The sequence below is a fragment of the Aulonocara stuartgranti genome, assembly GCF_965226115.1.
Source record: "Aulonocara stuartgranti genome assembly, chromosome: 20".
Taxonomy (NCBI): domain Eukaryota; kingdom Metazoa; phylum Chordata; class Actinopteri; order Cichliformes; family Cichlidae; genus Aulonocara; species Aulonocara stuartgranti.
This window is the reverse complement of record NC_138956.1, coordinates 37,805,001-37,823,191: the sequence shown is the minus strand read 5'-3', so window position 1 is coordinate 37,823,191 and position 18,191 is coordinate 37,805,001. Positions and strand designations below refer to the sequence as shown.

The 18,191-nt window shown below is 45.4% G+C and overlaps 1 protein-coding gene across 1 annotated transcript in view; it reads right to left on the bottom strand.

The window, feature by feature from the left end:
- Window positions 1–15,476: 15,476 nt before the first annotated feature.
- srms (src-related kinase lacking C-terminal regulatory tyrosine and N-terminal myristylation sites) overlaps window positions 15,477–18,191 on the bottom strand; it is a 29,289-nt gene continuing 26,574 nt past the window's right edge. The window contains exons 6-8 of the mRNA XM_082520022.1: window positions 18,144–18,191; window positions 17,557–17,713; window positions 15,477–17,055 (exon numbers count right to left, since the gene is read on the bottom strand). The exon at window positions 18,144–18,191 is cut by the window's right edge and continues 134 nt beyond it. Of these exons, the coding sequence (XP_082376148.1) occupies window positions 16,856–17,055; window positions 17,557–17,713; window positions 18,144–18,191 (405 nt within the window). The 3' untranslated portion in view covers window positions 15,477–16,855. The remainder of the gene's footprint in view (window positions 17,056–17,556; window positions 17,714–18,143) is intronic.

Genomic DNA, 18,191 nt, shown 5'->3' with positions numbered 1-18,191 from the left:
TTCGTGCGCTCTCTCTCTCTCTCTCTCTCTCTCTCTCACACACACACACACACGCACACGCACCGGGGTTTTACAGGTAGGCAGGTGTCAGCGGAACCAGTTGACTCCGCCTCCATTCCAACCGCAGGACAGGACGTGGTGACGTTTTACTTCAGTGACAGGTGTCGACACATCAGCGCTCAGCTCGCGGGTTACAGCAGAACACATTTGTTGGTGCCAGTTCAGGCCCACATTATTCCAGATCTCGATTCAAACAAAGAGGAAACAAGGCAACTATCCCAAAATGTAAAGAACCACATTTATTTACTTTGTATTAAAAATGTAGAAGATGATTATTAGTCTTCTCGCTGATCAAAGGAAAACGTTTTATTGCCGTTGAAGCGCTCAGAGCAGCTTTTTGCTCGCTGCTTCTGCTATTTTGACATTTTCCTCCGTGTCATCACTATAATCCCAACTATCAGATTCAGGCTCCAAAATGTTGAGATGACTTCAAACCTGAACAGGGCAGGGGGATGAAGCGTTTGGAGCTCATCTGTACGTTTACACCTTGAAGCATCCTGTTGATATCATATTCTCTTCAGTCTCTGCTCCAACATCATGTGTCTTATTCCTCCCCACGCTGCCGCGTCTGTATCAGCTGTACCTGCAGTAGAGGGAATCTACACAGAGCCAAGCTTTGCAGCGTTCCCCACCTCTCTGTACCGCGGTAAAGTGAGCCGTCATTTGTGAGCCGCGGTCAAGCCAGCCGCCTCTTATCCGCCGCATAAATTTCCTTGCGCTTTTACACCAGTCTTTACGGTAGCGCCTTTTCGCTTCATGTGCCGATTGAAAGCCTATACCCGCGCACACGTGCGCGCGCGAACAGTCGCACGCACATGCGCGCACACAAATTACAATGAAACAGCCCGATACAGTCAATACAATTATGGAAATGTCAGAAATTCATTAAAAATCATCCATAATAGTTGAGGTCCAACTTTCAACACTTTCTTGCTCTGGGCGTCCTACCGTACCTCTGGGCCAAGTTACATCTCAATTCACTGTAATCTTTATCAAAAATTGAAAGAACAATTATATGTCAATGCTGGATGTGTGTCCTTTCAAAGTGACACTAAATAACAGAACTCAGGCACATCAGGGAATAATCCAAAAGGCGGATTTATTAAACAAAAACAACATACAAAATATCTCTAACCCATACTACATAACCTAAAAAGAAACAAAGGGACACTTAGAAGCACAAGAAAACAATACTGAAAGGGCAAGAGACACAGCCCAAACATAATCCACAACTAAAACGCCAAAAGAACAAGTCATCCCACATAGCAGACGGGTCTTGCCTGGATCTGGTGTCAAGCCGGCACTGCTGGCTGACTTCTGGCATGGTAAGATGGCACTGTTTATGTGATGGCATGCCACATTTGGCCTGATTGGGTGAATGTGACATGTTGTATAGAGCACTTTGAGTAATATGGGTGAGTAAAAAAGTGCTGTATAAGAATCAGTCCATTCACTGTCTGAACAGAGTCTCGTCATGTTACTTTTGCACTATTATGTTCCAGCACATGTTGTTATTACATGGCTTACATGGCTAAGGTACACATTAGGCTGACATCTGGGGCCAGAGCTGAAACTGTTCTGGGCCAGCACAGGGCCAGCAGTGTGTCTGCAACTGGCCTTGTGTTGGCGCATGTGTGGGCCACCTCTGGTAAACCAGATCTGGGCCACCATAGGGCCGTCATTCTTTGCGGTACGCAGGCCATGTGTAAGCACATTGTGTGGGACAGATCCAGGCCATACCAATTTTGCTATGTGGGAGGAATTATGTAAAAATAGAAACATCATAAAAATGAAAATGAACATAAAGTAAAATGTACTGAAAAGAACATCAGTATGGCCATCATTATTTGCTTGGAAAGTCTAAAGTTCCATGGCTTTGAACAGCCAGAGAACGCAATGCCCAGCTTAGAATGACTAAAAGTAACTTCTTTTAACATTCTGTCATTCTGCTTCTATATCAAACATCCACTAAAAATAGTCATTTGAAAAAAAATATTCGCCACTTTTCATCAGTTTGGGTTCCTCTGTTTATAGCAATTTTTAGAAAAGAACCCAATACCTTTGTCACTATACAGTTGTACAGTGAGATACAGAGCATCTCCTACTCATTGCAAACATGCTGGGAGGGTGGCTCTATCCACCTTAGTGCAGCTGCTGTACCATACTGTGATGCAGTAAGTTAGTAGGCTCTCAATGGGCGAGTGGTGGAAGGGTGAGCTGTAGTCCACAAAGAGCATTCTGGCGTAGCTCTGCCGCTGTTCTAGGTGACTCAGCACCGAGTGGAGGGTGATGGCATCTTCTGTGGATCTGTTTGCACGGTATGCAAACTGGTGGGGGTCGAATTCTGGGGGGAGGTAATCCTTGGTGTGCTGAAGGACTAGTCTCTCAAAGCATTTCATGATTACCGGTGTGAGGGCCACAGGGCAATAATAGTTCAGGCTGGTGATGGGAGACTTCTTTGGTACTGGGATGATTGTGGCTGATTTTAGACAGGATGGGATGGCTGCTTCATCCAGTGAGAGGTTGAAGCTTCTGGTGGAGATGAGGGTGAGCTGGTGGGCACATGCTCTTAGCACTTTACCACGTATTCCGTCTGGACGCCTTCCTGGGGTTCACTGCTAGGAACACACATCTGACATCGTGCTCCGTTACAGTGAATGGAGCGGTGCAGGAACCAGGTGAGGATGAGGATGGGAGCAGGGCTGAGGCAGATGAATGCTGCTGTTGTGGTGTTTCAAAGCGGGCGAAGAAGCTGTTTATTTCCTCTGCTAGCTGCACACTCAGGTTTTCTGTTTTCACAGTTCTGCCTCTGTGGTTTATGATGTCTATTATTCCATGCCATGTGTTGTTGCTGGACAGGTGGGACCCCTTTTCAGGTCAGCTCGAGCAGACCTGTACAGAGCTCTGTCAACAGACCTACAGGGAGTGCAGAATTATTAGGCAAGTTGTATTTTTGAGGAATAATTTTATTATTGAACAACAACCATGTTCTCATTGAACCCAAAAAACTCATTAATATCAAAGCTGAATGTTTGTGGAAGTAGTTTTTAGTTTGTTTTTAGTTTTAGCTATTTTAGGGGGATATCTGTGTGTGCAGGTGACTATTACTGTGCATAATTATTAGGCAACTTAACAAAAAACAAATATATACCCATTTCAATTATTTATTTTTACCAGTGAAACCAATATAACATCTCCACATTCACAAATATACATTTCTGACATTCAAAAACAAAAACAAATCAGCGACCAATATAGCCACCTTTCTTTGCAAGGACACTCAAAAGCCTGCCATCCATGGATTCTGTCAGTGTTTTGATCTGTTCACCATCAACATTGCGTGCAGCAGCAACCACAGCCTCCCAGACACTGTTCAGAGAGGTGTACTGTTTTCCCTCCTTTAAATCTCACATTTGATGATGGACCACAGGTTCTCAATGGGGTTCAGATCAGGTGAACAAGGAGGCCATGTCATTAGTTTTTCTTCTTTTATACCCTTTCTTGCCAGCCACGCTGTGGAGTACTTGGACGCGTGTGATGGAGCATTGTCCTGCATGGAAATCATGTTTTTCTTGAAGGATGCAGACTTCTTCCTGTACCACTGCTTGAAGAAGGTGTCTTCCAGAAACTGGCAGTAGGACTGGGAGTTGAGCTTGACTCCATCCTCAACCCGAAAAGGCCCCACAAGCTCATCTTTGATGATACCAGCCCAAACCAGTACTCCACCTCCACCTTGCTGGCGTCTGAGTGGGACTGGAGCTCTCTGCCCTTTACCAATCCAGCCACGGGCCCATCCATCTGGCCCATCAAGACTCACTCTCATTTCATCAGTCCATGAAACCTTAGAAAAACCAGTCTTGAGATATTTCTTGGCCCAGTCTTGACGTTTCAGCTTGTGTGTCTTGTTCAGTGGTGGTCGTCTTTCAGCCTTTCTTGAACTGAACATGAGTTCCCTGCAATTTCTGAAGAATTCTACAGTAAATCTGGCTGAAACTTGGCCCAGACGTACAGCAGGTTTCCCGGAGGAGGGATGTGTTGAAAGTTGGACCTCAACTATTATGGATGATTTTTAATGAATTTCTGAAATTTCCATAATTGTAGTGTATTGACTGTATTGAATTGCATATAAATGTCCTTTAATTTCTGAGTAATTTTACAGTGAATCTGGCTGAAACTTGGCACACAGGTACAGTAGGTGTCCTAGAGGAGTGATGTGTTGAAAGTTGGACATCAACTACTCAGGATGGTTTTTAATGAATTTTTGAAATAAACATAATTGTAGTGTATTGACTGTATTGCACTGAATATGAGTTTACTGTGATTTCTGAGTAATATTACAGTAAATCTGGGTAAAACCTGGCCCAGAGGTAAAGTAGGTGTCCGAGAAGAGGATTGTGTTGAAAGCTTGGCATCAACTTTTAAGAATGACTTTTAATGAATTTTTGAATATGCAACCAGACTGTCACGATGGCTGTATTGGGCTGTTACATTGTAATTTGTGTGTTCAATCAGGATATAAAGCGAAAAGGCGCTACCGTAAAGACTGGTGTAAAAGCGCAAGGAAATTTATGCGGCGGATAGGAGGCGGCTGGCTTGACCGCGGCTCACAAATGACGGCTCACTTTACCGCGGTCTCTCTGTGACTCATGACCACTGATCAGCGGTTATTATAATTTGCACATTAGTGATCATAAACTGACCTCACAGCCCATTGTTAGTCATTGTGCTAATGTGCTGTTTACAAGTCCCAAAGGCTTCATGGGAGAAACGTTTCGTCGCTCATCCCAGTGACGTCTTCAGTCTTGGATGATGAAGAAACGTTTCTCAGTGAAAACGTCCAGATGGACAGAATCCGCTTCCTGGGATCCGGATTCCCTCCTGAGGTGAAGGATCCTTTGGAGGGGCCGTGGCTGCGCTCGAGCTGGTCTTGGAGCTAAAAGACTGACTTCACTACGTCACCATGACACTTTAGTGATTCTACTGTTAGAACTTTACCGCTGCACCGTATCTCGCTGGAGATGAGCTGTATGTGTGACCGTGTTGAGTGTGAAACACAGATAACTGCTTAAAGAAGTGTTTTTGTTTATTGGCTTACTGTTTTAAAGTGTTTAGAATTTATATTTTACACAGGTTTGGTTTACCAACAAGTATTTATGACAAACACTGATAACATGTTAAATAGCAGTTTAAAAGACATAAATAATTATTGGAATAAAATTATTATATTGGTTTAACATATGGGAACTAAATACACTTAACATTAAAAAAGTTTAATCCTAACAAACATTTTGGGTTATTTAAACAAGAGGGGAGAGTAAAAACATGAATGAAAAACAAAAATAAATCCTGTTTGTTTGCATATTGTGCAGTTTTAACACTGAAGCTACACATAACATTTATCCTGTGTAACACATGAACATATTCTTTGTTGTTAATCCAACAGGTCATTTTTTCATTTTTTCACATTTTCTGCACTCTCCAGACGTCCACTGCACGGATGCTACCCGTGCGAGACAGACAGCCAGGTCAAGGCATATGTGAGCAACGTAGTGACAAGCAAACCTATCAAGTCACATAAGTTGGAGGAAATTCATAGAGCTACACAGAGGGACCCGGAGCTTCAAAAAGCAATCACCTTCATCAGATAAGAGTGGCCTCGGAGAATGGCAAAGAGCTCACCACTGCAAGGCTTTTATGCAGCCAGAAGCCACCTTTCAGAATCCAATGGTCTAGTGCTCTACCACGATCGCATTGTAATTCCCACAGCACTCAGACCCAGTGTCCTTCACCAATTACATGAAGGCCACCAAGGACTAGGGATGGGCATCGTTTAGGTTTTATCTGATACCAGTACCAAACTGGTACTTTTGAAACGGTGCCGGTGCTCAAACCGGTGCTTAAAGAATGGAGAACACAAAATTGGTCCAAAAACCTCTCATGTTCAGCTGTTTTTTTGTAAAAAGATATCAATGTTAGCCTTTTCTGCAGCTATGGGGCATATATGGCATCACTCTTGGCTGGAAGCTTAAACAATGGAAAAAACACAAACTTTGTCCAAAACCTCTCATGTTCAGCTGTTTCCCTCTTTTTCTTTGGTCATTTTAGCCTTTTTGGCCAGGGTGAAGGGAGTATCTGCCATCAAACAAGAAGACAGCCGCATGTAGCTATGATGATGTTTGCTAGTTCACCTTACATGCATTAATGTAATAACGTGGTTAGCCTACTCAACGTAAATTACACACGAACAACATGAAGCTACTCACGCAGAGAAGAACGGCTGCTGCTGCATCATCATCCTCATCATTTCTGCTACACTGGCAGGGCTAGGGGCCAGGACTCTCCTCTTCATGTTTTTGGGGGATGTTCTAACTCCGGGTCCGATAACAAGCACCACACCCGCAGTAGATGTGCTCGGTGTGAGGTCTCGCAGCAAGCTATCAAATACGGCGCATTTCTCGACTTTTAAGAAAACGCTATGCGTCGCCAGGTGTTTCATTAGATTTGAGGTGTTACCTCCTTTGACAGTATCACAGTATCAGCTTAAAGCACTTGTTGCTGCTGAGTTTGCATCTTTTGCTGTGAAGTACAGCAGGACTTTTGACCGCTTCGCTTTGGGCGTTTTTAATCTGTAGCTCTGCTCTAAAAGAACGGACGTACCTGGGCCCGCCTACTATCCTCGGAAACGTAAAATGATTGGCTAGAATACAAAGTGTGTGACATCTCAGGGAAATAAAGCACCGAAATGTGCGCTGCTTTTCGGTCTGGTTACTACCGTTTATGTCAGAACCGGTGCCATGATGGCACCGGATACCAGGACCCATCCCTACCAAGGACTAATTAAATGTAGAGCGCACGCAAGATCAACAGTCTGGTGGCCCAACATTGGACTTCAAATAACACACAAGGTGAGGTCATGCACCTTTTGCAGAGAGCACAAGCCTACACAGCGATGGGAACCCCTCGTGACTACTACTCTGCCCAATGGCCCCTGGCAAAAGATTCCAGCTGATCTGTGCGAGCATGAGGGTAAGAACTTTCTTGTCGTTGTTAACTATTTTTCAAGAGACATTGAGATTGTTCCCTCACTACAACACCCAGCAGACAGGTCATTAACAAGCTTAAACACATGTTCGTTAGATGGGGCATCCTGTTAGAACTGGTCAGTAATAATTGGACACAGTTCACATCATCAGAGTTCCAAGACTTCAAACTGAGTTATGGCTTCACCCACACTACGTCGAGCCCTCATTACCCCCAGTCAAATGGAGCTGCTGAAAGAGCTGTCCAAACGGCCAAGTACATTCTCAAACAGCCTGACCCCTGCTGAGCCTTAATGAGTCACCGCTCTACACCAATTGCAGCAACCGGTGCAAGCCCAGCTCAACTTATGACAGGACGTCAAATCCGCACCGCGGTTCGTGCTTGAGAACACTGCGTCTTATTGCCTCCGATCATGACAGTGTCTGTCTCCTGAATCCAAACTGGAAGCTGGTTCCACAGAAGAGGGGCCTGAAAACTGAAGGCTCTGCCTCCCATTCTACTTTTAAATACGGGCCGAAGTGGAGGAGTGACAGTCTACAAAAATACTTTTCACCTGTCCCTTTCTCCAGTTTTGAACTGAATATGTTTGAGCTTGGTAGCAGTCATCCTGTTCTTTGTGTGGTGATCTACCGTCCACCTAAATATAACAGGAACTTTGTTAATGGCTTCTCTGAGTTCTTGGCTGAAATAATGCCAAAGTATGACAAAGTTTATGGGTGATATGAGTATTCATGTGTGTTGTCCTACTAAAACACTGGCAAAGGACTTTTTAAATCTACTTGATGCTCTTAATGTTTTGCAGTCTGTCACTGGTCCCACACATAAACATGGACACACTCTGGTTTTGTCTCATGGTTTACCTGTTTATAACCTTCAAATTTATGATGCCGTCTTTTCTGATCATATGCCTGTATTGTTTGAAACTTCCCTGTAATATCACTACCTGTGGTCCTCCAACTGCTTCTCGCATGTTTAAACCATCAAATGCTGCTCAGTTTTCTACCACCTTTAATGTTGATTCAGAGCTTTCAGCCTGTGCTCACACCGAGGAGCTGACTGCAAAGTTTTTCTCTACTTGTGAAAACATTCTGGACGCTGTTGCTCCTCTGAAGGTCAGGCGGCCTAAATCGAAGTCTGAGCCGTGGCTGAACGACATCACTCGGGCTGCTTGAAGAGAGTGCAGAAAAGAAAGAAACTAAATTTTATTCATCGTCTGCCCTCCTCCCGTGTGGTGTACCTCAAGGATCCATCCTTGGGCCCCTTCCTTTTAGCATTTATTTACTTCCCCTTGGCCATATTATTAAAAAGCATAAAGTCTCATTTCATTTTAATGCGGATGACTGTCAGATGCATCTACCCCTGAAACACAATGAGCCCAACCCCCTCAGGCCTATTTTAGACTGTCTCAAGGACATCAGAGCATTTTAATGAAAAAAGACTGAGGTCGTTATCTTTGGGCCGAGCGGCCCTGGTGTCCCACCATCTGACTTGGGTCCTCTCACACATGTGTCAAACCAGTTGTCACCAGTTGTCAACCAGTTGTCAGATGTCTATTCATACTAATGTACAGAATTCACCTGCTTGCTGCTACTACTGCACATTCACCCAATGTATGTATATATATATATATATATATATATATATATATATATATATATATATATACATACACTCAACAAAAATATAAACGCAACACTTTTGTTTTTGCTCCCATTCCCCATGGGATGGACATAGAGACCTAAAATTCATTCAAATTTCAAATTTTATTTGTCACGTACACAGTCATACACAGTACGATATGTAGTGAAATGCTTGGACAACTGCTCGTGACCTAAAGAAAACAAAAAAGGAAAAGGCTATGAATAAGATAGGAAATAAATATGAAAAATTAAAAAGGGTAAATTTAACTAGGAAGGAATAAAATATAAATTAAGGTTAAAAATGAAATAACTGTACAACACAAATTAGAATGAAGGGTAAATTTAACTGGGAAGAATAAGATAAAGATAAATATATAAATTAAAGTTGAAAATAAAATAACTGTACAACAAAATACACAATACACAATATAGAACTATATAAGAATGTATGAAGAAATCTAAATATAAATAAATATATACACAATAACAGCAGCTGTACAAGTATTAACCGGAAATGAAGAATATAGTGACCAGTGTTGTGCAAAACCAAAGTCCAGAAAGTCCAGTGTGTGTGTAAGAACCATATGTGTGGGTCAGTACTGTGTGGTGGTGTGATTGAGAGACCGTATCGCCTGCGGGAAGAAGCTCCTCCTCAGTCTCTCTGTGTTGGTCTTCAGGGAGCGGAATCGCTTTCCTGACCTCAACAGAGAGAACAGTCTGTTGTTGGGATGGCTGAGGTCCTTCACCATCTTCCTGGCCTTGGTCCAGCACCGCCTGCTGTAGATTGAGTGCAGGTCAGGGAGCTCGGAGCGGATGGTGCGCTCAGCTGACCGCACAACCCTCTGTAGAGCTCGTCTGTCCTGCATGGTGCTGTTCCCGAACCAGGTTAAGATGTTTCCCGCCAGGATGCTCTCTATGGTGCACGAGTAAAAGTTCCTGAGCACCTTGGAGGGCAGTTGGAAGTCTCTCAAGCGTCTGAGGTGGTAGAGACGCTGTCGGGCCTTTTTCACCACGGTGTTGATGTGACAGGACCATGACAGGTCCTGCGTGATGTGAACTCCGAGGTATTTGAAGCTGTCCACTCTCTCCACTGGGCACTCGTTGATGACGGGGGTCTGGTAGTTCCTCTCCTGCTTAGTGCTGAAGTCCACTATCAGCTCCTTTGTCTTACTGACGTTTAGAAGGAGGTTGTTCCTCTGGCACCAGTTCTCCAGATTCCTAATCTCCTTCAGGTAGGCCGTCTCGTTGTTATCAGAGATCAGGCCCACCACGACGGTGTCGTCAGCAAACTTGATGATGGTGGTGGAGCTGGTAGTGGCCACACAGTCATATGTGTACAAAGAGTACAGCAGGGGGCTCAGAACACACCCCTGGGGGGCTCCAGTGCTGAGAGTGGTGGAGGCTGAGACATGTCCGCCCATCCTTACTGCCTGTGGTCTGCCAGTTAGGAAGTTGGAGTCCAGATACACAATATAACCATCCCTCCCAAACAGTGGTCACAACTCAGTCCAAATGTGTGGTAGTGGGCACATCTGCTATATTGAGATAATCCATCCCACCTCACAGGTGTGCCACATCAGGATGCTGATCTGACATCATGAGTAGTGCACAGGTGTACCTCAGACTGCCCACAACAAAAGGCCACCCTGGAATGTGCAGGTTTTTGCGCTATTGGGGGTCTGGGGACCCAGAACCGGTCAGTATCTGGTGTGACCACCATTTGCCTCATGCAGTGCAACACATTGTCGCATGGAGTCTATCAGATTGTCAGTTGTGGCCTGTGGAATGTTGGTCCACTCCACTTCAATGGCTGTGCGAGGTTGTTGGATATTCGTGGGAACTGGTACACGCTGTCGTATACGCCGGTCAAGCACATCCCGAACATGCTCAATGGGTGACATGTCCGGTGAGTATGCTGGCCATGCAAGAACTGGGACATTCTCAGCTGCCATCTGCCCTGAACAATGTGAACCATGATTCATCCGTGAAGCGCACACCTCTCCAACGTGCCAGACGCCATCGAATGTGAGCATTTGCCCACACAAGTCTGTTACGGCGACGAGCTGGAGTCAGCTCAAGACCCCGATGAGGACGACGGGCATGCAGTTGAGCGTCCCTGAGACGGTTTCTGACAGTTTGTGCAGAAATTGTTTGGTTGTGCAAACCAATTGTTCCAGCAGCTGTCTGGGTGGCTGGTCTCAGACGATCTTGGAGGTGAACCTGCTGGATGTGGAGGTCCTGGGCTGGTGTGGTTACACGAGGTCTGCGGTTGTGAGGCCGGTTGGATGTGCTGCCATATTCTCTGAAACGCCTGTGGAGACGGCTTATGGTTGAGAAATGAACATTCAATGCACGGGCGACAGATCTGGTTGACATTCCTGCTGTCAGCATGCCAATTGCACGCTCCCTCATTGCTTGTGGCATCTGTGGCATTTTGCTGTGAGACAAAACTGCACATTCCAGGGTGGCCTTTTGTTGTGGGCAGTCTGAGGTACACCTGTGCACTACTCATGATGTCAGATCAGCATCCTGATGTGGCACACCTGTGAGGTGGGATGGATTATCTCAATATAGCAGATGTGCCCACTACCACACATTTGGACTGATTTGTGACCACTGTTTGGGAGGGATGGTTATATTGTGTATCTGGAATGAATTTTAGGTCTCTACGTCCATCCCATGGGGAATGGGAGCAGTAACAAAGGTGTTGCGTTTATATTTTTGTTGAGTGTATAATGTTCTTCCTCTACACCCCCCCCCCCCCCCCCCAATTTTTTTGCACATATCAAGGAGCGTGTCAGGCTACATTTCACTGTGTGTTATACTTGTATAACTATGCATGTGACAAATAAAGAACCTTGAACCTTGAACCAACGTTGCAGTAAAAATGGACCCAGATCTTAAAATGGACAAACAGGTAAATACAGTGGTGAGAAAGAGCTTTTTTCAGCTGAGGCAGCTCTCTAAAGTCAAACCTTTTATTTCTTTTTGTGACTTGGAGAGACTTTTACACACATCTGTGACCACTCGCCTTGATTATTGTATTGGACTTTATATTGGTTCAAGGTTCAAGGTTCAAGGTCCTTTATTTGTCACATGCATAGTTATACAAGTATAACACACAGTGAAATGTAGCCTGACACGCTCCTCGACATGTGCAAAAATGGGGGGGGGGGGGGGGGGGGGGGGGGGTGTAGAGGAAGAACATTATACACTGAACAAAAATATAAACGCAACACTTTTGTTTTTGCTCCCATTCCCCATGGGATGGACGTAGAGACCTAAAATTCATTCCAGATACACAATATAACCATCCCTCCCAAACAGTGGTCACAAATCAGTCCAAATGTGTGGTAGTGGGCACATCTGCTATATTGAGATAATCCATCCCATCCAATCCATCCAGATAATCCAGGAAGAACATATATATATATATATATATATATATATATATATATATATATAGTATATACACTGGGTGAATGTGCAGCAGTAGCAGCAAGCAGGTGAATTCTGTACATTAATATGAATAGACATCTGACTATTTTACAGGATAGACAATATAAACATATTTAAAATTAAAGGAATTGAAATGTACATTGTGCCTTGGTTTAGTGTCTGGAAGAGTCCTGACTCAGTCAGTTATAGATGATGTGAGAGGGCGGGTGTGTGTGTTTAGGGCACGGATGGCTTGGGGATAGAAGCTCCTCTTGAGTCTCTCTGTCCTTGCCCGGAAGATGCGGAACCTTCTACCAGATTGCAGAAGTTGGAACAGTTTGTTGCCAGGATGGGACGGGTCCTTCAGTATCTGCTCTAGTCCGGCATCTCCTGGTGTAGGTGTCCTGAAGCGGGGGGAGAGCAATCCTGCAGCAGCGTTCTGCTGTACGGATCACTCTCTGGAGAGCTTTTTGGTCCTTCACACAGCTGTTCCCAAACCACGATGTCATGTTCTGTGTGAGGATGCTCTCCACAGCGCCTGTATGGAAAATCCTGAGGATCTTTGGAGAGACCCTGGTATTGATCAGGCTTCACTATCACGCGTGCAAATGGTCCAGAGTGCTGCTGCTCGCCTGCTGACAGGGACACACAAACGTGAGCACATTAGCCCTGCTCCTGCCTCCTTACACTGGCTCCATCTTAGAATTCATTTTAAAACTGTGTTTGCTTTGAAAGCTTTAAATGGCTCCTTCTTACCTGTCAGACCTTTGACACCGATACACTCCACGAAGGTCTCTCAGATCAACTGACCAGTCACTCCCTGCTGTCCCCATGTCGAGACTGAAACACCGGGGGGACCGAGCTTTCGCTGTTGTGGCCCCCAAATGATGGAATAAGCTGCCCCTCTATATTAGGCTGGCCCAACACTTGAGGTGTTTAAATCACTTTTAGAAACACAGTTCTTTTTTCAAAGGCTTTTCAGGAGTAGCACCAGAGTCAGCTGTTGGTCCCTCTTAATCTTTTTATTTTGTTAATTTTATTCATTGAATAGAATAGAATTCAACTTTATTGTCATTGCACATGCACAGGTACAGGGCAACGAAATGCAGTTTGCATCCATCCAGAAGTGCTTTAGTGATATAGATATATTACAATATATATTAGCAATAATATAGATATGTGAGTATATTACAGAAATGGGTCTATTATGGTATGTTATAATGTACACGGTATGAAGTATGTTGTGAATATTCTATAACTATAAGTATGTACAGGCTGTAGTGAGTACAAGCTATGTACAGGATATGAACAGGATATAAATATGAAAAACTATACAGAATATGAAATAAATAACTTTACAGAATCTGGGATATACAGCTATACAGAAATGGGAACTATGCAAGTTGTAAACAGTTGTAGGATTAAAAATTATCGTATGTACAGAATGATTATTTACACAGAGCTATACAGCAGTGCAGTTAAGATAAGTGAGGGTGTAGATAGTTTCTACAGAGGCTATATAAAGTGCTGGTGGTTGTGAGTGGTGGTTCAGTCCATGTTATTATTGTGTTTGAGGGTACAGTTGTCCATTGTGTGTGTGTGTGTGTGTTCAGTCCATGTGTTAACGTGGGTCAGATGTCAGGAGGCAGAGTTCAGGAGTCTGACAGCTGTGGGGAAGAAGCTGTTCCGGTACCTGGTGGTCTTAGTCCGGAGGCTCCTGTGGCGCCTCCCAGAGGGCAGGAGGGTGAAGAGTCCATGTGATGGGTGACTGGGGTCTTTGATGATTTTCCCAGCCCTTTTCAGACACCGCTTCCTGTAGATGTCCTTTATGGCAGGAAGTGGTGCTCCGGCGATGCGCTGGGCAGCTTTCACGACCCTCTGCAACGCCTTCCGGTCCGAGGCAGAGCAGTTCCCGTACCAGACTGTTATACAGTTGGTCAGGATGCTCTCGATGGTGCAGCGATAGAAGTTCACCAGGATGTCTGAGGACAGGTGGTTCTTCCTCAGAGTCCTCAAGAAGAAGAGGCGCTGGTGAGCCTTCTTGACCAGCTTGGAGCAGTTGGTCGTCCAGGTGAGATCCTCGGAGATGTGGACTCCCAGGAACTTGAAGCTGCTCACACGCTCCACAGCCGTCCCCTTAATGTGGATGGGTGGATGTGGGTCAGCATTCCTCCTGTAGTCCACGATGAGCTCCTTGGTCTTCTCGGTGTTAAGCAGCAGGTTGTTTGTGTCGCACCACTCAGCCAGACGATCCACCTCCTCCCTGTAGGCGAGGAGGTGTATATCTTATCGTCTATTTTACTCGTGTTTTAATATTTTATATACATACTGATTTATTTTTATCTTCTTTTTCATTCATGTATTTATTTTATTGTTGTTTATATTCATTTCTTTGTCTGCTTGATGTTTGGTTTTCAACTGCTATCTCTGCTTTATTGTTGGAAAGCACTTTGGTCAGCTTGTTGTTTACGGTGCTTTATAAATACAGTTGGGTTGGATTATTTAAGACCTTGTATGTGAGGAGCAGGATTTTGAATTCTGGATTTAACAGGAAGCCAATACAGGAGAAATCTGCTCTCTCTTTCTAGTCCCTGTCAGCGGGATGAGACAGAGCAGGGAGAGTGCTGGCGTGAATCAGGTTTTCTCAGAGGTTTGGGGCATTGCTGTAATCACACTACTGTAATCACACTACTGTAATCACACTACTGTAATCACACTGACTGCTGGCTTTGTGGTCTTTCGTAGCGAGCAGGCAGATGTTTTGGTGCTGTGTAGGCGTGTCTGATCACAGGCCAAGACAAGAACTGCTGTTTACTGTCAGGCTGTTTTTATCATTACGATATCTGAAAGGGAAATACAAACCTGTTCAGCTGAATTGTCTCTCACACACAGCAGAGGTCAGGGCTGCTGTCCACCATCTGTGTCCAGACTAAAACTATGATTGTGATGTTGTGCAGTCTCTAACACGTGCTCGTGTGTTAACGCTGCTTCAGCTGCTTCTGCACACGTTTCTGCTTTAAAGCAAAATTCCATCAATAATGAAACTTTATCGACACTCTCTGTACAATCGTGTCCATGACAGTTTTTGTTTATTGTTGTTAGAAGATTAATTCAAAGAAAAAGATTTAAGTTGTTTGTTAGATTTGGGATATTTCTGCTGTGCTCAGTTTGGAGCCCCGCCCACTGCCGGTCGCTTGGGAAGGCTGTTGAACAGGTTACACACACTTCAGGAAGTGCTGCACATCAGTACGGCGTTATGCCCTGTGACATGTGAATGAGTGACGGCACACACACTCGTTTCCACAGTGTTTAAAAAAAACTTTATTTGCAGCGCTGTCACAGGTCGAAGTCGGACGTGTGATTTGGTGTTTATGGCTCAAGTTTCCTCAACTTGGCTTTGTTGCTCATGCATAAAAGACCAAAGTTGCATTGTTCTTAAATTGCATTGCAGGTTGCAACATAATGTTGTACAATTTAATGGTGCAGAACCCCACACAGCTCACCCCCACCCACCCTGAAGAGTGTGGCTGAGTGTGGCTGAGTCACTGTCAGTGTGTGTTGGTGTCGTCTCTAAGTCCACCTCCTGCAGTGTGTGTGTGTGTGTGTGTGTGTGTGTGTGTGTGTGTTGTAAACATAGGCACTGGAGCTGTAACTAGCTGTTAGAAGAGCATGAACGCGCGGCGCTGCATCGAGCTTCGATGTGTAACGCGGGTCCAAACCTTCAGAGAGGGAAGACAGAATACTTCACGCCTGTGGGTTCATCAGATTAACAGAGTTCAGCCAGAGAGCAGGCAGCGGTGCATGGGCCCAGCCTGAGAGGACAGGTGTGCAGGTGTGACTGCAGGTGTGGCTGCGTATGCAGTTTTTAACATTAAAGACACGGACGCCTGAACACATCTCTGATTCACTGCACGTGTGCAGGGAGGAAGTGGTGGCGTGAATCAGGTTTTCTCAGAGGTTTGGGGCATTGCTGTAATCACACTACTGTAATCACACTACTGTAATCACACTGACTGCTGGCTTTGTGGTCTTTCGTAGCGAGCAGGCAGATGTTTTGGTGCTGTGTAGGCGTGTCTGATCACATGTGACACGTTAATGACCCCAATGCTGAGCGGACACTTTTAGGAGCAAGGCTGTCGCTGCTTCTCTGCATAGATTTGGGTCTTTTTCGTGTCTCAAACATGTTTCGATGTCCGTGTTACAAATAGACGTCTGGTTAACGTTGGCTGTCGAAGCCGCTCTGACCAATCAGGACTGTGGGAGTCCACCGCTCCGCTGCTCTGTGACGGCAGCAGTCGGACTCTGAGCCGAGCCGCTAGCGTGGCTAAAAGACCCCAGCAGGCGTTCTTATTGCACAAAATATTTTTACCCAGAAGGCTTTGCATTCAAAACACACGTCATTCATTCAGGTCGTGACCTGTGAGTCCAGAGTGCGCACGCACAGACCGACACCGCACTGAAGTAATAAACTCTCATTTAGAAAACCGATGGTAGAAAACTAAAAAGAGGGTCCGGGTCGTTCCAGGTACGAGCGGACCTCCACGCCTCCCCCACGCCGTTCACTCTCTCTGTAAACCCGAGTGTCGATCACGATTCCTCTGAGGAGTCCCGATGGAATTGGCAGAAGTCTTCCTCACCCCCTCCCTCCCAGTACAGGAGGAGGATACCTGTGCGGCCTACACCTCTACGGTCTTAAAATATATCTTGGCATATATGGAATCCAGCTGGCTGTGCAGGGCGTGGAAGGAGGGTCTCTTGGAGGGCTCAATGGCCCAGCAGTCCATCATGATGCGGTAAATGTTCGAAGGACAGCGGCTTGGAGAGGGCAGCCGGAAGCCCGACGTTAGCAGATCCATCACTTCCTTGTTGCTTTTACCTGGAGGAGAGGACAGACAGGCAAACACGAGCACAGGAGAAAAGAGCTCAGTCCAAACTCAAACTCTGAATGACAGAAAGGAGTGTGGTGATTCACATAACTGACTCTTTCCTAAGCTTACTGAGCGCTCACAGCTCACACGACAGCCAATCAGAGCAGCCACGCAGGGACAGGGAGAACCAACCACCGAGGAAGAAAACCGGACTTTACAGCTGAAAGTAGGCGTGTAGTGTTACCACTGCACTATCCAGCTGTGTGTGTGTGTGTGTGTGTGTGTGTGTGTGTGTGTGTGTGTGTGTGAGAGAGTGTGTGTGTGTGTGTCACTTTTACACACACACACACACACACACACTTTTGCTTTGCTACGCTCAGTCTGGCGCGTGATGAAGGTGTGCCGGTACGACGCCCGTTGTTGCTGCTGTGAGGCTTTTGTGAGGCGGTGCGCTCTGAATAGCTGCTCTCTGTTAAACAGGTTAGACACACTGAGTCTCGCTGCGGTACCTTCATAGGGCATTTTGCCCCGTGACATCATCTCATACAGCAGCACCCCGAACGACCACACGTCCGACTTGACGGAGAAGCGCTGGTGAAGCGCCGCCTCGGGTGCCGTCCATCGAACGGGGATCTTTGTGTTCCTGCTGGCTGTGTACACGCTGTCCTGCACACACGGGGACCACAAAGATTTCAGTTACACTCCAGGACCTGCTGTCCACCTCATCGTCTCGGCAGCACGTCCCCTCACACCTTACTCCCTCCCACCGAGGACGTAAGGTGTGAGGGGACTCGAGGTTCATTGAAAGGCCTCTGATCTGATGTCTGTGCAGAGTTTCATCTCTAATACACCCTGAAACATCTGCAGGGAACACAGATACATATATATGACAATAACAACAGTAATAACACTGTTATTACAGCTATCACTGATTCATTTGATGTGTGTGAAGCTTCAGGTTCAGCAGTGACGTTTTAGAGCTTTAAGCAGAGTAACATGCCTGAACCACTTACATATTTCACATATTTTGTCCTTCAAAATAAAAGCTCCTTCTGTTCTTGTACAATAAAACGGCGTGATGAACAGGAAATGTTACCCTGATGATGCGAGCCAGTCCAAAGTCGGCCACCTTACAGACGAGGTC